The 23,914-nt window shown below is 33.2% G+C and overlaps 1 protein-coding gene across 6 annotated transcripts in view; it reads left to right on the top strand.

The window, feature by feature from the left end:
* The window catches only part of LOC118195250 (potassium voltage-gated channel subfamily KQT member 1-like), a 383,599-nt gene that overhangs the window by 275,427 nt on the left and 84,258 nt on the right, over positions 1-23,914 (top strand). For all 6 annotated transcript variants that reach the window (XM_085814315.1, XM_085814313.1, XM_085814323.1 and 3 more), the window contains exons 2-3: positions 10,261-10,351; positions 19,771-19,897. In XM_085814315.1, coding sequence (XP_085670441.1) covers positions 10,261-10,351; positions 19,771-19,897 — 218 coding nt within the window. The remainder of the gene's footprint in view (positions 1-10,260; positions 10,352-19,770; positions 19,898-23,914) is intronic.

Raw genomic sequence — 23,914 nt, 5'->3', positions numbered from 1 at the left:
TTCAATACATTTATTTACCATAGCGACACTCTGGCGCTAGATTCACTTAACAGCATTACATTTCGTTCATATGATACCTATGAATGCACAAACTTTATATCATTTGAAGAATTATCTAATCTTTGCCACATATTCTATTCAAATACTATAATAAATCTAAAACGATGTATAAAAGAAATTACGCAGACAAAATAAAAAAAAGAAACAGTTTTTCACAGACGATTCAGTATTTCTCATTCAATAAATTCAGTTCTCCCTTCTTGACAAGGCAAAAATACATAAAAACTCCACATATCTATATTAAAAATTACGAAATAAATCTTAAACACTTATTTCCTCAAATAAATTCCAGGATGGATTAAGTATGATTTAATTCGCAATAATAAAAAAGCGTTATCTTGTTGCGAAGCTTACTTTCTGTAGATTGGCAACAAATCCGCTATTCAGCCAAGTTTAAAATGTAAACAAATATGGCCGTCATCGCAAAACTTATAGGCTTAGCCGCACTTAAACAACTTTTAAATTGCTGATAACTCTACAAATATTGTATGCAGATTTACTAAAGGCATAAAACCCTTAACCGGAATATAAGAACAACATAATTAAATCATTTTTAAAGCAAAAAAATGTACAATTTACAAACATATAAGAGTAAAGAAACTGAGATCACTGAGCCGGGTAACAAAGTGGAAATATATATAAATATATTTATATACGTTTGGTGCGGCCGATTGCAACCAAAATGCGAGATGCACATCTACATGTTATAGCTGTCCTATATACAAAATTTCAACGTTCTGAGGATACTCGTTTTTGAGTTATGCGAGATATGTACGTACGTACGGACAGACGCCACGAAAATTCTCTTTAGAATTAATTTTAAATCAGTTTTGTTTTGGGAGGGAAAGAGTCTTTTATTCTGTTCTTACTTACAGATGTGATGCAAAAACATCGTTAAATTGCATTCGATAGCGGTCAAAATGGATATTTTCCTTGAAATGTGATGCTTGAAACTTTTCGCGATTACAATACTACCTTTTTATTTCGTGCAAGGAATTAAAAAGAGATATTAATAAATATATATCAGATTCAATTAACATTGAGGACCTAATTTTTTTAGAGCTAATTTTTTAAAAACTACTCGTGCGATTTTCACAAAACTTGGCAGTTTCACATAATTTGAATCGTAGAATCGAAATATGGAAACAAATTGGCATGTCATTTCAGAAACGTCCAATTTTGTGTCAAAATATCCATAAGTGCTGTATATAAATCTAATACATGTTCTAAGTCGCCCTTTCGAGAAATGCAAACGCAAGTTGGATTTCGTCAATCGGCCCAGTAGAAAGGGAAATACAGAACTGTCTCCCATTTTTTTTTCGCAGTGTACCTCTAATTACAAAGTTTCTCATAGAGCGCAAAACATTAGCCAAAAAAAAATGCTTAAAATTATTCGAGTATGGTAAATCCCCCTATAGTTACTGAGAAACATTTAAGAGAAATGTTATAAAACTGAACAGAAACTTTCCTCGCCTTGAAATTGGTAAATGAAAAGATACATGGTTTCAAGAAGATATACGAGGATGCATGCAGATCGTAGAGAAATAGAACAGCGCTCCGTCGGTTAAATTAAGAATATTAGACATAGTTAAGTAATGCGTGGGATTCTTAACTTCAGAAAACGCAACATTGCTATATGTAGTGTGTCAACGTGAAGATTTAAAAGACACTGTTTTATGACTGCATACCAGTATCTGTAAGTGCATACCAGTATCTGTGGGAACATTATGTTCTGTGTCATAAAAACTAAATTTTGCAATATTTCGCTTTTTAATTTTAAAAAGAGCTATATTTATGTCCAGCCCTAATTATATTTTTGATCCGCAAAGGACTGACTTGAAAATTCTGATTATAACTTTAACAATGCATGTTTGTAGAATGTGGCTTAAACATAGATATTCGGGAAACATTGGTATTAGAATCTCAGATATGAAATATTAAATGTAATTGAAATCAGAAAACTACTTAATTTAACAAGTTTCTTACTTTTGTGTTCAAACGACAATCATAAATGGGTACACTACCTACCATCTAGTACAAAGCAAATAAAAACTTTTCCTAGTTGACAGTAAAAATATTATCTTTTCTTACTACTTACCATACGCCAGCTGGAAACTTACAGTGAGCCGAATCAATCTCAGATACTTTCTGCTTGCCTTCCTTAACTGAGACTGAGAATGTAAACGGAGTTTATATTCATTTATTACCCACAGTCTTGTTTGCATCTAAATGCAAATGATTCGCATTTGCGTTTTGAGAGCCCCAATATTGGTATAACTACATAAAGGGATTTTTCGAATTCAGTGGAGTATCTTTCAGAATTTCGGATATTCGACGGAATATTTTGCAATATAGCAAATAGGGATGCCACAAGAGTTTGTTTTTCCGTAATTAATTGGAAGAAAAATTGCCTGGATCTATAGTTTGACATGGACTATCAATAAATTTACTTCATGTCAGATTTGGAGCATAAACGTGTTTACAATATCTATCTTTGGTAGTTTTATTTCATACGCATAGCAACGTTTTGCTTATTTTTTATACGTTAAAGCACACGGTATTGCCGATTAACTATGGTAAGAAAGGTTGTATCACTAAACATCTCGCTTCAAAAACGCTACCTCTTTTTATTGACCCGAATATAAGACTGTTGTTTTCATTCATATAACTTTCTGGAAGCTATACCTATCTTACATGCGTTCTAATATCAATGTTATCTAATTACTAAAAAATATATTAATATAATTACTTAAATTCTACGTTAGCAGAAAAGGTATTTACTTAATTTTACTTCAAACTATGGCATTTTCCTCATTTAATTATTTTTCATGTCGAACGCTTGTGAGGATTTATTTAGTTTTAGTAATAGTTAGTTTTTAGTGAAGGGAGTATTCCTTTTAGTCTCGTTGTCATACACGCTTTCTTGCCAGAATGCTAATAAGCTAACGTGCGGGTATTCAAATTGAGGATAAAGAAGTGCTATTTAAGGGAAGGTTTGGAGGATAATTTTAGAGCATGTTATGCCTGCTTGAACGCCACGCTGCTATTTTGAATTGCTAGCGATTAGATCACTGTGGCACTGAGTGCATCTAGGTATTAGGCTTATTTTCCGCCAAATTCTACGAGTCAGAGCCTTACTGCTCATTAAATTATCATGTGAACCGTTAGACTAAATGTATTATATTATGTTTTAAGTTCATTATCTGTTTTGAGTTAAGCCAGAAGCACTGGCTTTATGTAAGCCAGGTGGGACCATCTGTGCAACTGTATTGATTTAATAAAGGGTTCTTTAAGCCCATCTCCTGTTATCATTAAGAATTGAGGATAATTTCACATACAGTCTTTTAGAGTTCGTTAATTTATGCTACCAAAAAGAGCGGGACTCTATACGCTTTCAGCTTATCAAGCTCATATGTTTGAGGTCCTCCTATATACAAGACTTTGTCTTTATGTTGTAAAATACAATCAGATTTTGGGGTTCATCGTGCATGTGAGATGGCCCTATATTCAGAACAATATATTGTAATTCATAGAAGCTTCACAGCGAATGCCGTAATGAGAAGAGAGATCATTTCTCATGCAGAAATGTTATATTGTTATTATGGCAAGGGACATTAGGATTAGTAACCTAAGAGGAGATATTCCTTCCTAAAAAACGTTCTGAGAAAAGTGTCGTATTCGCATTACCCATGATAAATACCACGAATACCAGTTCGGGTATTTGCCATGGAATTCGGGTATTTACCATTTCTTCGAGTATTTACCGTGTTCGGGAATCCTATTCGGCCAGTTCGGGATTTGAGCGTAGTCGAATTACCGGTGCTTCTCGGTTTTAACCGCACGTTCATTAATCGAGCTTAAAAAAGAGAGAAATCCTTACCAAAAGATGTAAAGTCATCAGGTTATATCGATGCTGGAACGTGAAAAATGTACATTGCCCTAGTCAATATTCGAATGCCGGACCTCTCGAATACGCTTCGAGTATGCTACCAATTACACTACGAATGCATATGAAAAGGAGGGCGAAAATACATTATAAAGAAAAATATTATAAATAAATTTTAAATAAGTTCGAAACTCATAAAATTCTCTGCTATCATTTTTCTTTTACATTTTATGACTTCCAATTTTCTTTAGCCGACCAGCGGCCGACAGTCGCTGAACACAGGTAGTTCTGTTCGGGGTTCGAATTCCGACAAATGGGCTGGTTGGATAGGCGCTTTCGTAGTTTTCCCCGTGTTTAACGTGTATACCAGCCAGTTTCCATTACAAAGTCATCCACGAGGGCATCCCTTGAGTTCTTTGTCATAATTGACTGAACCAAACCAGAACAACTACTTTTCTTTAAAAGTTCGCAGTTTTGTTTACCTTAATAACCTTTCGTCAAACATATGACTATCTTGCCCCCCCTTCTACTGCCATCGTCATAGAAGAAAGTTTTAGCTTATTACTAAGCAAAGGGGACATTCAAGCTGAAAATGCTTTTCAACACGGTCTCAGGCTGACCATCGCGTGATTATGAGATTTTACAAATAACTAAATTTATGAGTGATTTTTAATAAAACGTTACTATTTATATCTCTAATTTTTTAATCAATACTTTTAATTTATTTTTCCCCTAAGTAAAAGGCTCGGTTAGTAATAAAATACTCATTATGTTTTTATGAGTTAGGGGCAAATTACCTGGAGTTTCCTGACAAAAATAAGCCACTTAAAATTCGTATAGTTTTCCCATAAAAGCAACGTAATAGAACATTGACTTTTACTTTAGTTTAAATCAGTAGTAAAGTGAAATTATGAAGTTTATCATTCTCGGTTATTTTATGTATTTTCATAATTACAATATCTGCATGGTCTTTAATCATTAAAGTTTGGAAGAGTCAATACACTATCAAAAATCCTTTGAAAGGTCTATGTTCTGGAAATTTTGGTATTCCTGATTCAATAAAATCTTACGTAAATTTCCATATAATCGTGGATTTATTCCAGAAGTGTAAATATGAATTTCTCATCTTTTCCACTTCATTTGTAATATTTTAGCCTAGAAAGGAATATTTTCTAAATGATATTTCCTTACCCAAAATCTACGAAGGCTAACGACAGGAAAGTTACATCAGAGCAGATTTAGAGTTCATCTGCCTCTAAGGTAAACTAAAGGGAATTTTAGGAAAGAATTCTCAAGGGAAAAGCATTGAACACTTTCATTATGTCAAATTTATTCGTTCAACAGTGAATTAAGCTAAATTATCAAATAACCCGACAGACCAATATCGCATATTTTGCGAGTTGTTGTATCCACTAAGGTAGAACCATGCCTCGTTCTTCATGAGCTAGAGGTTTGGATCGAGTAAACAACAGGCGATAGTGATGTTTCTTATTAAGCACAAATCAAGTTCTCTCAAGCTTCTGTATGAACTCATGTATGGACGAGCTGGCAGGTGAATCTTTTTTGAATTCTACTCGGAATTTTTCCTGTGCTGCTTTGATCGATCTATCTCATGCGTAATATTCCTTGACGATGAATAGTCTAGTGTTCTTCGTCAGCGGTATCTTAGTGTGCGCGCACTGGTGGTTGGCCATTCTTCAGCTGCGTTTTCTTAATAGCTTCAGGTCGTGTTACTCCTTTCCTGCGGTTTTCGCCGTTCAGGGTCAATATTTGGCATAGCTCGCTGAGGCTGAATCTTATAAGAAAGGTCCATATCGCTATGTAGCATTCGAAATGTTATCACTTGTTGCTACTTTCAATACACTAAAGCTTTTTGGTTTCTACTTTTCCATGACCGGTTCGGTTTATCTTAGGCCACCTTGTATTAAGTAAATATACACAGTAGCATGAACGATATGTTCTATGTACATGCAGTGAATCTATAAGGTTTAAAGACTAAACTCTTAAATAAAATCTGAAGCTTTAAAAGAACAGTATTACTAATGTTTAATCTTCTGCATTTGCTTTTCTGATGCTTTGTATAGGGTAGTTTTTCTCTCTTTTTCACATGCCTTCGTGATATAACTGGAAACACGTTCAACGCGTATTCGGGAGATCTGGAATTAGAATCCCGGCGAGGGCAAATGTGGATTTCTTCCAGTTTCCTGACTTTAAAAATAATTCTAGAAGACTCATGTGCATCATTTGACACATTTATGACACACTTGACACAACTTCTGAATTCATTCTTAGAAGTCTGTTCTTGAAGAATTTCTCATCTCCTTAACTCCTTATTATGGTGTTCGGTATTTTTCAAAAATTCATGAAATAAAATCTGTCGGTTTATATTTCAATTCAGAAAAGGAATTAGTTCCTAAGTGCCTAATATGGTGAGTAAGATAGGTAGTGAGGACAACTGCACTTTAGTTTACCATAAGCTGTTTAAAATCTGACAGTCGTAACAAAGGAAGTTTCCCACTGTTCAAATACTGAATAAATTCATCAGCGGCCGAGTAGATACGAACGTGTGCAGTGATAGTTCGAGCAGATTTAAGTCCTGGCAAGCACAAGCTTTATTGTTTTCCCACGCGTTTCCTTGCGAGTCAGTTTCACAGTGTTCTCTACGAACGTTCCTTTCCATTATGACTGGCACAATAGAATATGATTACTACTTCTATTCTCATCTATTTAAAGTACCACTGAGAAGAAACACGAGCTTCAGACCACTAAATCCAGATGGTGACGATTTATTGCCCCCTTATATTACCGATTTATTAGCCTTAACTTAATAGACATATTGTGAAAATCAGACACGTGGGAATATACCCAAGAAGGACATGAACACAGAATATATTTCGTTGATTAAAAAAGGTCACAAACATTCAATATAGTTTATTGCAAATCATCTGTGGTATTCTTTTGTTGACTTGTCTTGGTTAGTTTCTTTCCAGATATTTGAAGAATGTCAAAAATTTTATAACATGAGCCATCAATTTTTATCTCCTGCTTGAACACACAATCTACATGCCAGTATTCAAAATTTCAACGCGCAAAAGCTAGAAAATAAACAAAAAATTTATATTATTTTTTAAGAAGTAGATGCTTCCATTTGCAACTCAAACACACTCGTTTCATAGAGGTATCTGCGTCTGATAAAGCGAGATTGTCCTTATACTTGAAATACAACTCCGTTTAGATCCTAGAAAACTCAACTCCCGGCAGCTCTATTTTAACGAGATATTTTTGCAGCGTCGAAAAACCATAAAAAATATGTAAATATACAAGGGAAGACCGCCATTACAGCGGATAGTTCTTCTTTCCCTGAAGGTAATGCTGTTATTGGCCGAGAGTTTTTAAGGACTGAGATAGCACATTTTCCTAACAACATAAATCATTTCCGTGAAAAGTAACTGTTAAGAGTTCCGTATTTTGCACTTAACGTAAAAAGAATGTAGTTATTCGCGAAAATATATTGCAATCGATTTTAAACGCAGTAGTTTGTTTTTATAGCTGTAGACAGTTTGCTCACGTTTGATTGGTTAAAGAGATGAGAGCAGTGTTTGTAGCAAAAACATAAAAAACATAAAAAAAGAACAAACTAATAAAGTCATATATAAAGCACTCAATAGAAAAGTCTTAAAAATCAAAAATTTTAATATAAAGTCGCATTAATGTTGCTTATTGGGTTATACTTCAATTTCAGATGCTCTTGTATTGATAAATGCGTTTCAACTAAGAAGCCATAAATGTCGAAGACTCAAAAAAGATAGCAAAACAAAACTTAACTGAAATGCATCTGAATATAAATTACCATATTAACCTATATTCAAGACGATTTTTTTCCTGCTTCACACACGCTACTGGAAACCACGACCCATTTTATATGTGCAGAGTAATATTTAAGATAATATATTTTACAGTTATTGAAGATAAATACATTTTACACTAAAACGATTTTGTTATGAAATGTAGTATTTAGACCAATTCATGCTTTTTTTTCTTGTTGTTGTTAAAGAATAGGACTTGAAATGATTTAATTATTATATTTTGTGGTAAAAAGACATAAATTATTATTATCATAAACTTTTACGCAATTAATTATCGAATACTATTTCTAACCTTTTCTATACCTGGAAAATAGAGTGCTTTCCTTTAATATATAAAATCTTGCCCTAGTAAATGAAATACTTAGGTATGATTATGGAAGAGGCGTGAACTAACGAAAGAAAAAAAAGGAGAAAACCGTGAATTCGGAAGCAGCCCTTGACAATTATTGTTCCTATGCAAAACATAAAACTTGATCTTCCACGTGGCTTTGCGCATAGCGGATTCTCAGAGTTTTGTCATTCGAGAAAGAAAAAGGTCATCAGTTTACCTTTCAGATTTGCTCAGTGTGTTATTGATTACCTAACCGAGCGGTGCTGCCATTCGCGGAACAAAAATACCTGATATGTCTTGAACCCGTCCTTGTGAATAGCTAATACTCCGAGTTGTGCTACTTTATAAAACTTGAAAGTTTTAATTTATCTTTCAAACATAATCTGTCTGTTATTGAATTATAATCTGAGGGATTAAAGCAATCAATGTACTTCTTAGCTATATAAATATTCTTTAATTTGCTTCTGAATTAAAATAATGAATTTATAATACATGCGAATGGTAATTTTTAGAATATTTATAGTTTTATTACAATTAATAAAAGATGTTTCTAAAGACATAACTAATATAAAATCGTCTAATTTAAATAATTTACAATTCTTTAATTTAAATTTTTTTAATTTGAATTTTTTTTAATGGCGTTTAGCAAGTTATTTAAATATCTTCTGCAAAACGTTAGATTGCAATCTAAAATCTTTAAAAAAAAAAACCTTTTGGACCTTTAAAACTGCCGTATTCTGCTATACATATGAGGGTATTTCATTTCTGGGCGTGAACAGCTTGGCTGTTACGCACGTCAGTGGTTATCTTCAAGTAAATATTTATGATTGCACTGTAAGAACCTATCTATATTCTGAAACGGTTATGTTTATACTAATGTTTACAATAAATGTAACTTACAAATGTTTAAAATGTGCTGTCATCCTATACAAGAAGTTTTGAAATGAATCACGTAAAGTAAGCTTTCAAGTTATGGGGATGATCATGTCATTTCATAAAAATATCTGGAAAATGTTTTAGCAGTCATCTGAGAAGAAAGGCTCAGTTACTTGGTTGGCCCTCCAGCGGCTGAGCGATATGATCACTGGTAGTTCGACCCGGAGTTTGAACTCCGGTGAATGAGCTGGCTGTATGGGCGTGTTTGTGGTCTTCCTCATGCATAACGTGTATACGAGGCAGTTTTCCTTAGAAAGTCGTCTACGAAGGCATTCCTTCCCTTAGGCAGATAGCCCTCGTACACTTTGCCATAATCAAATAAATCGTAAACCAATTAGTTAATTGCTCCTTAAATTTACAAAAGCGTGTATTACGCTGACGAGCGCGGAAGGTCTAGAAATGAAGTTATCACCATTATGTGACTTAACGTTATTTTCATCTAATTCTAAAATGCCAATTTTGAGGCCCATATAAAAATACACGATTATTACGGTATTCTAAACAGTGGGAAACCGAAACCTATGCTTCTGTTAAATGTTTATTCCCTGTAAAATTGTTATAAAACCAATTTTGGTTTTTCCTTCTCATGTTTCGCACGGCAAAAACCCACGTTCTTATAAGTCTTTGAATTTTAAAGTAAAACCGAAAACTTAATTGCAAATGCGTTTTCCCACGGTTTTATTCTCTATTTATTTATTTCCGAAATTTCTGTAACCTAATAAATTTACCATTTTTCAGATCACCAACAAAAAATGTTACGTTTAAAACTGCGTCTAATCGCATTACCCACCACTTATCGTATTAAATCATTCACACGGCTTGGCAAATTGCCAGTTTATCTCGCCTTAAGATGATTTATTTTCAAGTTTGTACAAAACTTATTATTTAAGGAATCAAGTAATTCATTTAAGTATAGTACGTATTTCTTAATGAAATTCTGCATTTTTATGGCAGTTTTGTTAACACACCAATAGTTTTCTTAATAAAACATACTCATTCCTTCATGTATTCTGTACAGAATTTTATGCTTTTTGTAAAAATGAATGATTTTTCTTTGCTGTGCGTTTTAGCGGTTCTGCTATAAATTAAATCTAATATGCGTTATTTCTGTTTAATGAAATAACTTAATTTCGATATATGATATTTTCATAAAACTAATAATACTTTTCTTGTTCTTACAGGTTTTGCATGGTATTTTTCTGTTTGGTGCTAAGTGTATTTTCTACTATAGCGGAATTTGAAGAACTTGCTAGTTCTATTTTGCTTAGAATGGTATGTTGCTTTTAGTAAATTTTAACCCTTAGCTGCTTTTCAAATTTTCAAATATTATTAATTAGTTTATATATTTTATCTATTTAAAATATGTTTTAGTTATTTAGTTTTTGTATTTTATATAATAATGTAGTATACACTTTTGAAACAAATAAAAATTCTAATTTATCAAAACAGCTCTTATTATTTTTCTTTTTTTATACTTTTTAAACTAAATGGATATATTTATATTTTATTTATTAGCGCTGTATCACTCTTGAATTCAAAAACATCACGCTGTTAATGTCTAATTCATGTGCCTGAAGTTTGGTGATGAAAAACGTCGTATTAATTTTATTTTAAAAGAAATTTTTTAATTTCCTTAAACATCCATATAATCTCGTTATTCCTCCGTAGTTTTATTTCCTTAACACGTAGGAATCATCCGGTGAGTTATAAATATAATTTACATCATAATTTAAAATACTTTATAGGACTAACTACAACTTAACATTAAAATTTAGTAACTGGTAAAATTAAACATTTAATTATTGTTATTTTCAAGCAAAAGATTTTATTGTCCTTGGACAAATGAACGATAAGATCTCCCTTTCGCAGCATAAGCTTCTCATGGACTACATCAAATCAGCTCTTACTGGCAACAAATGCATGTACAATGTTACTAGCCGTGTTCCTTGCAAACATTAGTTTTAAATAATTCTAACAAGATACAAAAACTTGCATCAGGAATTTATTAAGAAAGACTAGACTGTCAACCTTCTCATACGTTCTACAATATTTCCTTCGAATGTCGAATAGCACTCGTCACACCTCTTTCACAACCGGCTGGAAACATGACCGGTAGCGTAGCAAAATCTTCTAAACTCACAAATTTCTTTTCAGCATATGCAGTTGATAACAGAGATGCATATCTATTCTTCAATATACATTAACTTGTTTGCTTTGGGAAAATGTAATAATTGGCTACCTTTATAGCTGATGTTTTAAAAATATCAAGAACACAAGTTCGAATAATATAAAAAAAATACAACTATGAATTCTTTAAAGGGAATAATGGATAGTAAAAAATTCAAAAATAGATAGTAAATTGTTAACTGCAACTTTGTGCTACAAAATATGTGCGAAATTGTTGAGGTTTTGAGTGATATTTTAGGAGAAATGTGGGAAAATTTTTTCTATCTCTTAATTTTGTTCACCAGTGTAGTTTATAGTTCCAAATTAAGTCAAACTCTAGAAATGTTTCTAGGGTCAAAAGTAAAAAATTCAAAAATACTTTTGAAAAATAAATAAATAAACAACAGTAGGGATTTCCGAAGACTCTTTTCACTTATGTTCGAATAACTATAGAAAAAAACATGATTTTTTTTTCTTTTGCGTTAGTTATAAACTGGCGGAAACTTTTTCGTTAGTTTTTAGTTATTTTTAAAAATAATGATTTTTTTTCTGGCACAAGTCATTCTGTTTACTTCATTTTACTGAGCATAACGGTTTTGTATATGCCAGTCTTTTTAAAAAGGTATTGTTTATTTTCCGCACGATATATTATCCCTAGTTTTCTAGTTCTAAAGCAGCATTCTTATTTGCTGTCAAATAATTTAATACTTTTATTTTCTCATATTTTATTTTTGCGCCTTACTTAGAAGCATATGAATTCTTCTGTTTCTTCTAGCTTCGTAAACATTTTATGGCCATAATTAGCTTTTAAAACTGAATTTGTTTTTACTTGCATAACATTGTTAATTTACTATAAGATCCTGTTTTTTTTTTTTTTTTTTTTTTTTTTTTTTTTGAGTGCTCCAAATGTAATTGACTAATTATTGTCCTGAAAAAACAATTAACGAATGCTTAAAAACCCCTAATAGAAATAAGTCACTCCTAATAAGGCATCTAGTAGTAATTTATGTTTCGAAACCGTATGTGTCAAGCGGTGATCAGATGATCATTGCAATAAAACTTCAAATAATCGGGCGGCAAATATCCGAATTTCATCATCCGAATAGCATTTCTTCTTTCAAAACGAGGTAAATTTTAAGTTTATTCTTTATGTATTTATGAATTTTTAATTTTTTTGTTAATTTAGGAAACAACGTAAACATAGTAATATTCAGAACACGTTTTTACATGACGCTGTTAAATCGATTTAGATGAATTTCGGTTTACAATATTCAGTAAATGTAGCTTATAAATTTTAACAAGAAAACAAATATGCACTGTATGTAAATTTACATTTCTTTGTTTATATTGTGATTAATTGCTTAGCTTTACCAAGTGCTCCTTTGTTAAAAATTAAGTTGAAAAAAAAACATGGTGGCATTATATTAATTCTTTCTTCGCGGAAGGAATTTTTGTTGCACAGAGCATTACAATCCGTATAGCAATAGGGATATCACAACATCGTATCGCAAAAGCAGTTTTGGAGACATGTTATCTTATATTACAGTAAATGATTTTTAAAAAGCTGTATATTTAATTTTAGAACTTATATAAATAAAATTTAATCTCATTTACTCATTTTAGTTTAAATATAAACAGGTTATATGCTTAGTCAAATAAAAAAATTATTTGATTTTTGTCTAAAATATCGCTTTATTCAGTATGGTGGGTAGTACAGCTAATTGCTTTACCGTGAATCCGAATTCGAATCCAGATAAATCATGCACGTTTATACTTTTTTACCTCTCTTTTTGCGTGTGTCGCCCCATATAGTACCCTAGAAACGCTTTGCGTGAAATGCTAATGGATTGGTTCATTCTAGACGAATGCAAGCAATTGTCCAGCCATTGAATTAAAAAACACTTTTTCCCATCCTGAAAAAAAGTGGTTTTAATTTTTTTATGAAAGTAAAATGCATAATCGTGACTATGTACAACGCGATGAATGGAAAATATTTTCTTTTTACAATATTGTGAAAACATATTTGACCTGCAGGGTAAAAAATAGACAATTAAGTTATCTGGTATTTCCATTATGCGGATGGCGTGAACTATAGTCCCATAAGTTTGGATATTTGGAGATCTACTACACGAGCAATACAAAACTACCAAGAATGCATAGCAAGTTTAGATTCCAAGTCAAGAGATGCATAAATTTTAACTTAAGCTTTCATTTGACTCTTAATATGATTAATGAAACAAAAACGTTAATACTTCTGGCATGAATTGAATAAATGAAGTAAAATGGCGAAGCAAGCTAAAAGTGTAAATGAAACAGCGACTTAGAAACGTTAGAAAATTTCACTGCAATTATTTACGCTAAAAGTGTAACTCGAAGAAAATTGCAAATACATTCATCATTATTTTGTTCAAAATGTCTTTCATAAATCTTTGAAAACCGCATTCACAACCATGCCATAAAACAGACTCCAGTGATTCTTCTCCGAAATATTTAACTTTCTGTAAACGATATTTTAATGACATTGCATTTAAAATAATTTTGTATCTGATTTTCATTTATCTTTCTGCAAATTATTCTAGCTCTGCGTTATCTGATTCTTAACTCAATCATAAATTGAATTATCTGTTATTTTATCTTGCTTTCCGATTCTTATTATTTTTCCTTCATTCAAATGTAATTAAATCTTTGCTTCGACTAATTTTGTCCCAATGCTATTGATTTGAATTTCGTTGAAATTGCAAAAGATTGTTACCAAATTGTTAAAAGAAAACTTTACTCTGAACTTTAATTTTACATTCAAGGTAAATTAACTGTATTGGCTAAGCTAGGTTATTGCGTTATAAATTTGACAATGTTTATTTCAAAGTACAGTTTACAGAATTTGGTTTTTAATTTATAAGGTATTTCTTCCGCCTTCTTGGCATGCCTTCGTGGTGTAATGGTCAGCACACTTGGCGCGTATTCGAGGTTCGAGTCTCGGCGAGGACATTGCTCATTTTTCATGTCTCCTGCTTTTATGGCATTTTCAGATTCATTGATACTTGTGATGCTATTATTCATAAAATATTCTTATCTAGAATGCGGGTGAAGTTATTCCAGTTAATTTTTGCTATGTAACGATAGTAATCCATGGTGAAGTCCATATAATCCGAATAGAATATATAGTAGGCGGAGTCCTAACCCTGTAGTGCCATTAACTTAGTTTGGCGGAACAGGTTTAAGTAAAGTGACCATATATATCTTCTGCTTCGAAATGTCCTAATGTCTCTACAAATTCATATTAAGAATCTTTATTAAATTTTGAAATGGGCTCCATACAAATCCGCTTGGAAATTTAATCTTCACTCCTCTATTCGCTTCCTAAACCATATAGTACTATCATATTGATATAGTTTTATGGAATAAAAGCATTAGACTCAAATATCATAATTTAACAAACAAGTATTTCAAAATTTTTAATAAAATGACTTCATTAATGACATTTTTTATAAATTTCTGAAATGAATGAACTGAAAATTACAGTAATATTTACAGCAGAATATTTAAAATATCGTTTTCGAAATAAAAATATTGTGTTAAATTTATCTCCAGAAATAATGGAGGCTTGTTTAATTTAAATAAACTATAAAAGCAATTTCAGTATTAAATGACTGAATAAATTATCTAAGGGAAAACGTAATATCAGAACATTATAACGTATTTTCTTCCTTTCTGCATGTCTTCGAGCTGCAACTGGAAGCATATTCGACGCGTATTCGAGAGGTTCAGGGTTCGAGTCCCAGCATTTTTATTGCACATTTTTCATTTCTCCCGATTAAAAAAAAACCTAATGACTCCACAACATGTTTAAGTTAATATATTTTCATTAATATTTCTTATATTGTAGAGAACTGCTTTGGAATTACTTATTGTATTGCAAGTTCTGAAAATAATGACATTTATTCGGAGAGGTAAAATGTTATTTGATATTTCAGAATATATCGTATACTCACTGTTTAACCCATATAATTATATTTTTCTCTTCGTAACATTAATCAGATGAGTTCTTTCTTAAACCCATTAAAAAACTCAGTCTATTAAGTAAAATAGAAAAAAAACGTTTTTTGTACAGTAGTCAGAACAGTTCTAGGAAAAGCATTCTTCTTTTTTCTTCTACTCTTGATAAATGAGGAGTTTCCTCCTTTTTTTCTGTTTTTTCAATTCTTGAGAGACCAAAATAGAAAGGCTCAGCAAAGGAGTGAGAGTTGAATATTTATTCTTTTGGGAGGAAAAACTAGAAAAATAAATAATAATAAACATCACGTGTGAGCGACAGTTCTTTATTCAGTGATTCCCATGAAGACAGGATTTGCTCTTCTGGAAAAAGAGAATTTGCCGCTTTCAGCAAGTGGAAAAAAGGGAGCACTGTGATGATCCGCTGAAAAGAAGAGAAGAAATGCTTGCTTATTTTTTATGTGAGAAGATTTTTTTCTAAGATTAGTACATTCGAAATCGTAATACGTTGCGAAATTAAAACCAGTTAACAATTGAAATAAAAAATAGGCTTGAATATTATTTGCATTTGCAGTACTTTATTAATATATTGATACTTTGTAGAGACATTGGGTTATTTTTTTAAGCAGGAGAAGTGAAAAAGTAAACAATGTTCTCGCCGAGACTCGAACCTGAACCTCTAGAATACGCGCCTAGTGTGCTTACCGTTACACCACGAAGGCATGCTAGAAAAGAGGGAGAAAATATCTTCTGTGCTCCCCCTTTTAAAGGGCGACTGAGGATTAGGGGACCCATTTGCCAAATCCTGGTGGCAAATAATCATTATTCACCATTCAGCTCATGCGCCACTGTAGAATAATTAAGTTATTTTTTTAAACAAGAGAAATGAAAAGTGAGCAATGTCCTCGCCAGGACATGAACCTGGACCTCTCAAATGCGCGCCGAGTGTGTTTACCGTTACACCACGAAGGCATGCTAGAAAGGAGGGAGAAAATACCTTATAACTTTATTAATATAATAGTATTTTAACATTTGTACTTATTTAAAGTACTGATTGAGATTACATATTAAATGCTTTTTTTTTCTTTAACCATGTTTGTGTGAAAGCGATCTATTTTGTGAGTTGTTTACATTCGATGACATATGGCAGGTAAATCTTGTACGTTAGTGTGTTTGAGGATATTGATTGATAGCAAATGAAAGATGTTATACAACTTAGAAATAAGCCATTTCCTACTGTATCATTTCGTTCAGAATTATATTCCATAATTTTTCTAATTTTATATTAACTGCGGTACAATCACTTTAATTCAATCAAGCATTCCCACTTTACTTTAAGGGAATTAACGTGTAAAGCCAATAACTACTACTTCTGAAATGAAAGGGCAAAATATTCTTTTGGACTCTGTATATGCAGTGTTTCTTTGCCTTTAAATTTGGGATAGTGCGTTGTTGAGGCGCAGAAGTATTACCTACGTGAACAAAGGTGACGATGTGCTACCGATAAATAAGCATTTAGCAGCCTCTTTACCGGCGTATTGAATATTTGTAACTTTTCCCCGTATAGGAAGCAAGGTCGGCGAAACTTTTCGGACACAAAGTCTTAACATGTTCTATGATTGTCACATGCACATAAACGACAAAATTTTAAGCAAAAGAAAGGCAATAATTACGTGGGTATCTCTTTTGCTATGGAAGTATTTGAAGGAAATGGCAGGAAATTATCACTGAAAAGAAGCAATTGGTTGAATAAGCTAATTTATTTAAGCCAGTATTGCTTGCTATAAATAATGTATCCTATCATTTACTGTTTCTTGAAGAGATTTCCCTTCGGCTCGTTTGCTCTTTTCTAATTCGGCAATACACTTTTGTTTCATACTGAAAGTTTTAGTATGCTGATAATGAGTTTTAGTGCGTTTCTGCAACTTCCTTTATACGCCGATATTGTTAATTTAGTATAGAATGAGGCTGAAAAATCTTCGCATTCAAAACTGGCATAATCCAGCTAAACTCATCAATATTTTGGCTGGCGTTTTAAAGAGAACATTTTGACTGATATCTTTCAGTTACACTGTACGGGTCTTTTAAATCTATGCTTTATATTATGTTTTCGTGTTTTTAGTATTTATAGCGATTAAGTGTATAAAACGTCTTGCGAGAAGTGTAATTTAAGTATTAAGTTCAGCTTTGTCAGTTGTTGTCTATCTTAGCAGGGTTGAAGAACTTAAATCAAATACAGAGAGGAACCCTACTCACTTAACATAATTTAACATGATATTATTTTTATTTTCTTTTAAATTAACATTATTTTTATTGATTTACGTATTCTACGTGCTATTTGAATCCAAATATCAGTATCAGAAAATATTTAAATTACCAATTAAAATCAGACACATCTTTTTGAAAATAAACGATACATGTTTTCAAAAAAAAAAGAAGTGGATTTACTCATTTAAAAATTCCGCCACGAATGAGGTCGGAAATGTCAATTTTTTTGACAGTTTAAACGTTAGATTACTGTTTCTCGTCATTTCAGAACACAGCGTAGAATTTATTATAGTTGTGCTGTTTTAGTGACCCACGTTATCAAGCCTCAAATATGTTAAGAGGACGAGTAACTGAAACATCTTAAAGGTATGGAAATATTGTATGAACAACCCAGCCATTTCCTTGCTGATTTCTTCGCTAGGTATACCTGAAAATTTAAATCTTCGCTAAATCCCCGTACAATTCCTCAGGTGATATACAAATTCAGTGAAACTTTGCTGCAATTCCTGTGAATATACGAGGAAAAACGTAATGAGGAGTACTACATACCGAACCCTTACAACGAAATGATAATCAAAACGGTTTTATTTCCAAGGTACGAGTTAATTATATTATTCGTATACTTTGTAGAGACATTAGGTATTTTTTGAAAGCAGGGAACATAAAAAATGAGCAATCGCCTTCGCCGGGAATCGAACCACGCACCTCTGGAATACCGGACCAGCGTGCAGAACCACTACACCACGAAGGCACGCTAGGAAAGCGGGAGAAATACCTTATACTTTTTGTTCGTATTTGTTAAAAGTAATTTGGATTCATTGTTAACGGCAACTAATAAACTGAAGAATTACTTGTGGCTACAAATAAATAAATTTTGCAGCGCAGTTTGAAAGTACATGTAGTCTTTATTTTATTTTGCTGTTGGGTAGTAATAGAGAGGAGACTGAAATTCTTACTTTATGATGAAGGAACTATAAGAGTTGTCCCCATATATTATACTATTATGGCAACTTAGCTGTTAAATTTGGAAGTGTCTGAGTTGTTGTAACTACCACATCTAGCTCTATGGATTCTAATTTTTAGGTTCCACTGCTTTCCTGTCCCGAGTTATCGAGATGCAGATGATTCCTTTATGCAGACAAAACCCCAGTAGCATTTAACTTAAACTTTAATGAGTCTCCACTTGAGAATTACCAGAAACATATAGATAATAGTCCACTTGGCTATGATAAGAATTCATGCTTCAGCTTTACTCTAAGAAGAACCACAATTATGATTTTAACGTGCTAAAATTCTTCAGGGTTAGCTTATAGATTTGGACAGGACTTCTCCAGAATCATCTGCTTCAGCCAGAATTAAACATCAGTAATAAGCAGCTGTTTCTTTCGAAAGGTTCCATCCATCAGCTTGCTTCATCATACCTAGGCCCAGACTTTGCTGACGTTCTTCAAATAGCATCCAATTTATTAGCATCCAGCTTCAGACAGGCTCCGATATCAGACAACTGCATGCAACAAGCAACGTTTCGGTTTCAATTAACTTACTTATACCCTACGCTCATCTCAAAAATCTACATAACCATCTGAAAGGAGCGAGCTACGCGACTAAGTGGAAAGATATGTCACAATATATCTTAGCCTAATAATCAGCTTGTGTGGGTTAAGCAGGAAATCGTGATTCAAGGAGTTTGTTCACCTACATCATTATGAGCCAGTCGTGTAGGTCTCATTATAATACTTAATGATTTTAGGTTGACCACTTCGTGCCTACGTAGCATTTTGGATATCTCTAATCCGAGTCTAAGAAAGACTGTATTTGAAGGTACACTAAATTTATGTACAAAATTCGTTTCCTATTTAAGAATAAATGCATAATTGTTATTATTTGAAAGACAGTTAATTTAAGTTATACAAAATAAAGTTATACAAAATAAAAGTTATACAAAATAAAAGTTATACAAAATAAAAGTTATACAAAATAAAAAAATGTTTAACAGAGATATAAAATTTAAAATATAAACATCAGATTCTTCTTTACTCTTCTAGTTTCATTGCCGCGTTGCATATTCTGCTGATAAGAAAATTTACTTACTTTTCTTCCCACCATGCATTCGTGTAAATGTGATGAGATATGCTAATTTGTGCTAGAAAGAATCACATTCCTTTGCTTATGAATAACAATTGGTTTATACTGCAAAAGCGATTCCTGATATTAACAGTTAAATTCAAATTGTAATTTTCCTGGTCTTATTTTTCTTCTCGTAGGAGATAGTGATGGTGGTCTGGTTCACATTCGAATTCTTCCTCCGTCTGTGGTCGGCAGGCTGCAGATCCAGGTACCAGGGATGGTTGGGCCGTCTCAGGTTCCTCAGGAGTCCATTCTGTGTTATAGGTGAGTGAGAAACTTTCCTATGCACATATTCCTAACTATTTTCTGATTATCATAGGACATAAAAGATTACAGTAGATTAGAACTCTTGCTAGAGGAAAAAAACTGAAGACTACTATAATTCTAAATTTTTTATGCACTCTGTAGAAAAAATCTTAACAAAGGTCTGTTTTAAATTATCTCGTTGAAGTGTGCAAAAGTTTCCTGTTGAGTACCATATAATTCAACCTGAATTAATCAGTCTGGTACATGTGAATAAGCGTGTTAAATACAGTCGATATCTTTGATTAGAACAAATTTGGAAACGAAAGATTTCTTGGATGGAAGCAATGTCTCAAAATATGAATAAGTAAGCCGGAAACAAACGATATTGCAAAATGTAGTTGATGCTAATGCTATAAAGAGTTTGTACCACTGCGGTGCAAACTTCTGATTAGCTGCTAATGCTACTACAAAAATTCTCTCAGCAAACCTTACGCTACTATCTAGAACGAATGCTTTACTTATAAATTTGAACTTGAACCAGATTACTGGAGGACTAATGATTACTTCTAGGAACTAATTTCCTTTTTCGCTAAGGTTCAGGAGTACAACTTGACTTTGCCACAGACTGACTGCACTATTGATTCACTTGTTACACCCCCGGGCGAGATGCAGTAGCCCCCTAATGATTTTAAAACCGTGAATGGCCTTTTAGGCGAATCCAGAGTGAACAGGTTAAAACTCACAATAGTTGCACACCTGAGGTGACCAAGACATAACGCATAACAGTTTGGGGTGTCATCAGTAATGAAAACAGGTCACCACTGTTACGTATCAGAGGCACATTGACGGCACGACAGTATGTTGATGAGGTTCTGCAGCCGGTTATGCTACTTTACCTCAAGTTGCTACAAAACAGTATTTTCTAGCTAAACACTGCGACACCGCACACGGCATGCAGTAGCGAACAAGCTTTCAGCATGTCCCACTGTTTCCTTAGCCTGCGGTGTCCTCTGATCTTTCGCCGATCCAGAATATCTGGGACGTAGCTGACCGTCGTTTCACGAGCGCTGTGTTTTCAGCAATAGTAATCAGATTGACTCTATATCCAGACCCTTAACCGGTGACAGTCATCAGACGAACATAACCGAGACTAGTAGCTGAATACCACATTGTGCCATTCAGCAAGATGCCCATAGTAATCGATTGTGGGACCGCCACCAATTTTCATCTTAGCGGTCTGTGTTCGTGTAGATCAGGGGTTTCCAACCTTAAGCCCATGGCGCCTAAATGTACGTCTACATTTCTTACAAAATTCTTCATTATATTATTCAAATTCTATTCGCAGCGGATGCATCTACGTGCGTTTTATCGCCGATACGACAGTAAGAGTAACCAGCCATAAGTAAGCCTACGGTTTGACCAGCCATAAATAAGCCTACGGTCTCGTAAAATCGTTCGTTTGCCGGAACTGCTTATGGTGCCGTCGTCGAGGCTTCTGTTCATTTGCGCGTCATCTGGAGCGTTGAACTTCTCGAAGTTCTGCATTCTGTAATCAGCTGCTTATGGTGCCGTCGTCCAGGCTTCTGTTCATTCGCGCGTGTCTTCTGGGGCGTTGAACTTCTCGAAGTTCTGCATTCTTAATCAGCAGAACCCACCGGCGGCCGAATGCTAAAATCGATGAACACTGGTAATTCCGACCTGGGTTATATTCCAGGAAACTGGCTGGCTGCATGGGCGTTTTCGTGTTTTCCCCTATGTATAACGAGTATACAAGCTACTTTTCCTTAGAAATTCCTCCAAGGTAAGGCATCCTTTCCCTTAGGCAGATAGCCCTAGTATGCTTTGACATAATCTACCAAACCAAACCCTAAGCAGCAGAGAGTAGTGTTCGCCGTTTCCTTCCCTTTTATCTCGCACAATAATCACGTGATCAAATTTCATCTTTTAAAATTTGCATGACTTGTTCCACTACGTATTCCTCGAAATTTGCACATTTATGCGGCGAATCTTCACGGTGTTGCATTTTCAATTTTGGGCAGTATATTATGCATGTGTTACGTTTAATGAATTCTGTTGGTTTTGCATTACGAATTTAAATGCAACGTATTCACCAATAGGCAATCAATTAGAATCCGGCAACGGATTCTTTTTACATTAATTTGTATGGGGCAAATTTTTTTGGTTGATGAATATTTTAAGCTACGATTTATCTTGAAAATCTAATTTAGTTCGTGAGCTAAGGTTTCATTTTACTTGAAATTATGTTCGAAGAATTGAAATGTAAAGTAGGCATCTAACTCATCATTCGAGCTGAGGTGAGAATTTTAAAAATTCTTCATCAAAAACAGTATTTTAAATTTAAATGGGAATTTCCTTGTTAAAGGAGCCACCGCGTACATTTTTAGAACATTTGAAATTTGCATTTCACAAATTGCGCGATTAAATTTGCCTAGTTTGACTTCACGATGGCTACTTTAACAAGAAAGAACCATAAAATAATTATTACAAACATAGTGATTGGAAATTCTTTTTACAAACCTTAATGAGAGGTACTGACCAGTAAAACAAACTTTTCTTATCAGTGAATTCATGCTCGATTTTATGTTACAAGTTTTTCAGGAGCATTATTTTTGCATCCAGAAAGGTAAACAACATTTTTATTTTTAGTAGTTTAACAGTAGTTTCATGTAAAATGAAATGCTTCCTCTTCATTCAGATGGTTGCCATTGAGAATGGGCAAATTCTCATTTTGTAATTTGAGATTGTATCTTTTAAGGAATCTTTCACATTACGCTTGAATAGCAACTCCTTCCTTTTCATTAATCGCCCCCATACATTAATGCTTTTCAGTCACTAAGTCCCTGTTGTTTCCTCACTCAGTTTTTAGTGCAATTTCGGAAAATAACACCATACCTCCTAGGTGCGTGTCTTTCCAATTCGGTCTTTCCTTTTCTACTTCTTTTTGCATTCTTTCTTCTTTTTTATAATTAAATTTTCTTTTCTTGAAGTATTTAAAAAGTAAAAATAAATAGTTCTTTCTTTATTAAACATGATTTTGAGTCTAGAGAAAAACAATACGCAACTAAAGTATTCAAAATATTTTATTTTGATTTTATTGTACAAATTATAAATATATTCATCAGAAGGGTTCAGTCTTCTAGAGCAAACCATTTCGTATTTCTGATAGGCAAATCAGCGACTGAGCGGTAAAATCTCTAACCACAGATAGTTTGACCTGGATTCGATTTCTTGCCAACGGACTAACTGCATGGGCATTTTCGTGGTTTTCCCCATGTGTAACGGGAATACGAGCTAGCTCCCCTTAGAAAGTCCTTCACGAACCATCCCTCTCCTTAGGGAAATAGCTCTCGAGGCCTTTGCCGTAATCATATAAACCAAACCAACTGTACTTCTGACTGAACTTCTGACTCGCATGGCACAGAAATGATCGAAATGTCCCATAAAAATATTCCGCAGGAGATATAAAAAATTTCATAATTATCAGCGAATAAAATGTAAACTCTATTGTTATTACCTTTTATAAAACCGTTTTAGCTTTTTAACTCGAAGGATATTTATTAAGCGAAAATGTGAGATTATCTTTTATAAAGTGAACATCCAGCTCGATTTATAAATTTAAATGTACTTCAATATCTCATTTGATGGGCGGGGCAGCAACTGCGAATGCCATTTTCAATACATTCATCTGAAATTTAGCAACATCGGTTTGATGTTTGTCTGTCATTTTACTTCATTTTCCATACAATGAACACGGAAAAAAGTTACTGTCCAATATACATACTTCCAAAAAGGTATGTCAAGAGTGCAATTTGAGAAGAGAGCTTGTTGATGACGCCCTGAATACTTTTCTTCAAGTAGAGTAAAGCTTATAAAAAAAGGTTTTAAATAAACTTTCTTTACATTATCTATCTATCTAATCGTTATTCTATTAGTAAGTTCACAGATTTTATTCATGACGATTAAAACAAAGATGGCAAATAAAATGAAATATAATTAGAATTTTTGATATGTTGG

Source organism: Stegodyphus dumicola, chromosome 1 (genome assembly GCF_044657685.1).
Source record: "Stegodyphus dumicola isolate Sdum_Otavi_A_Nest chromosome 1, ASM4465768v1".
NCBI classification, from domain to species: Eukaryota; Metazoa; Arthropoda; class Arachnida; order Araneae; family Eresidae; genus Stegodyphus; species Stegodyphus dumicola.
The sequence above is the reverse complement of the archived record's forward strand: the minus strand, read 5'-3'. Positions and strand labels throughout refer to the sequence as shown.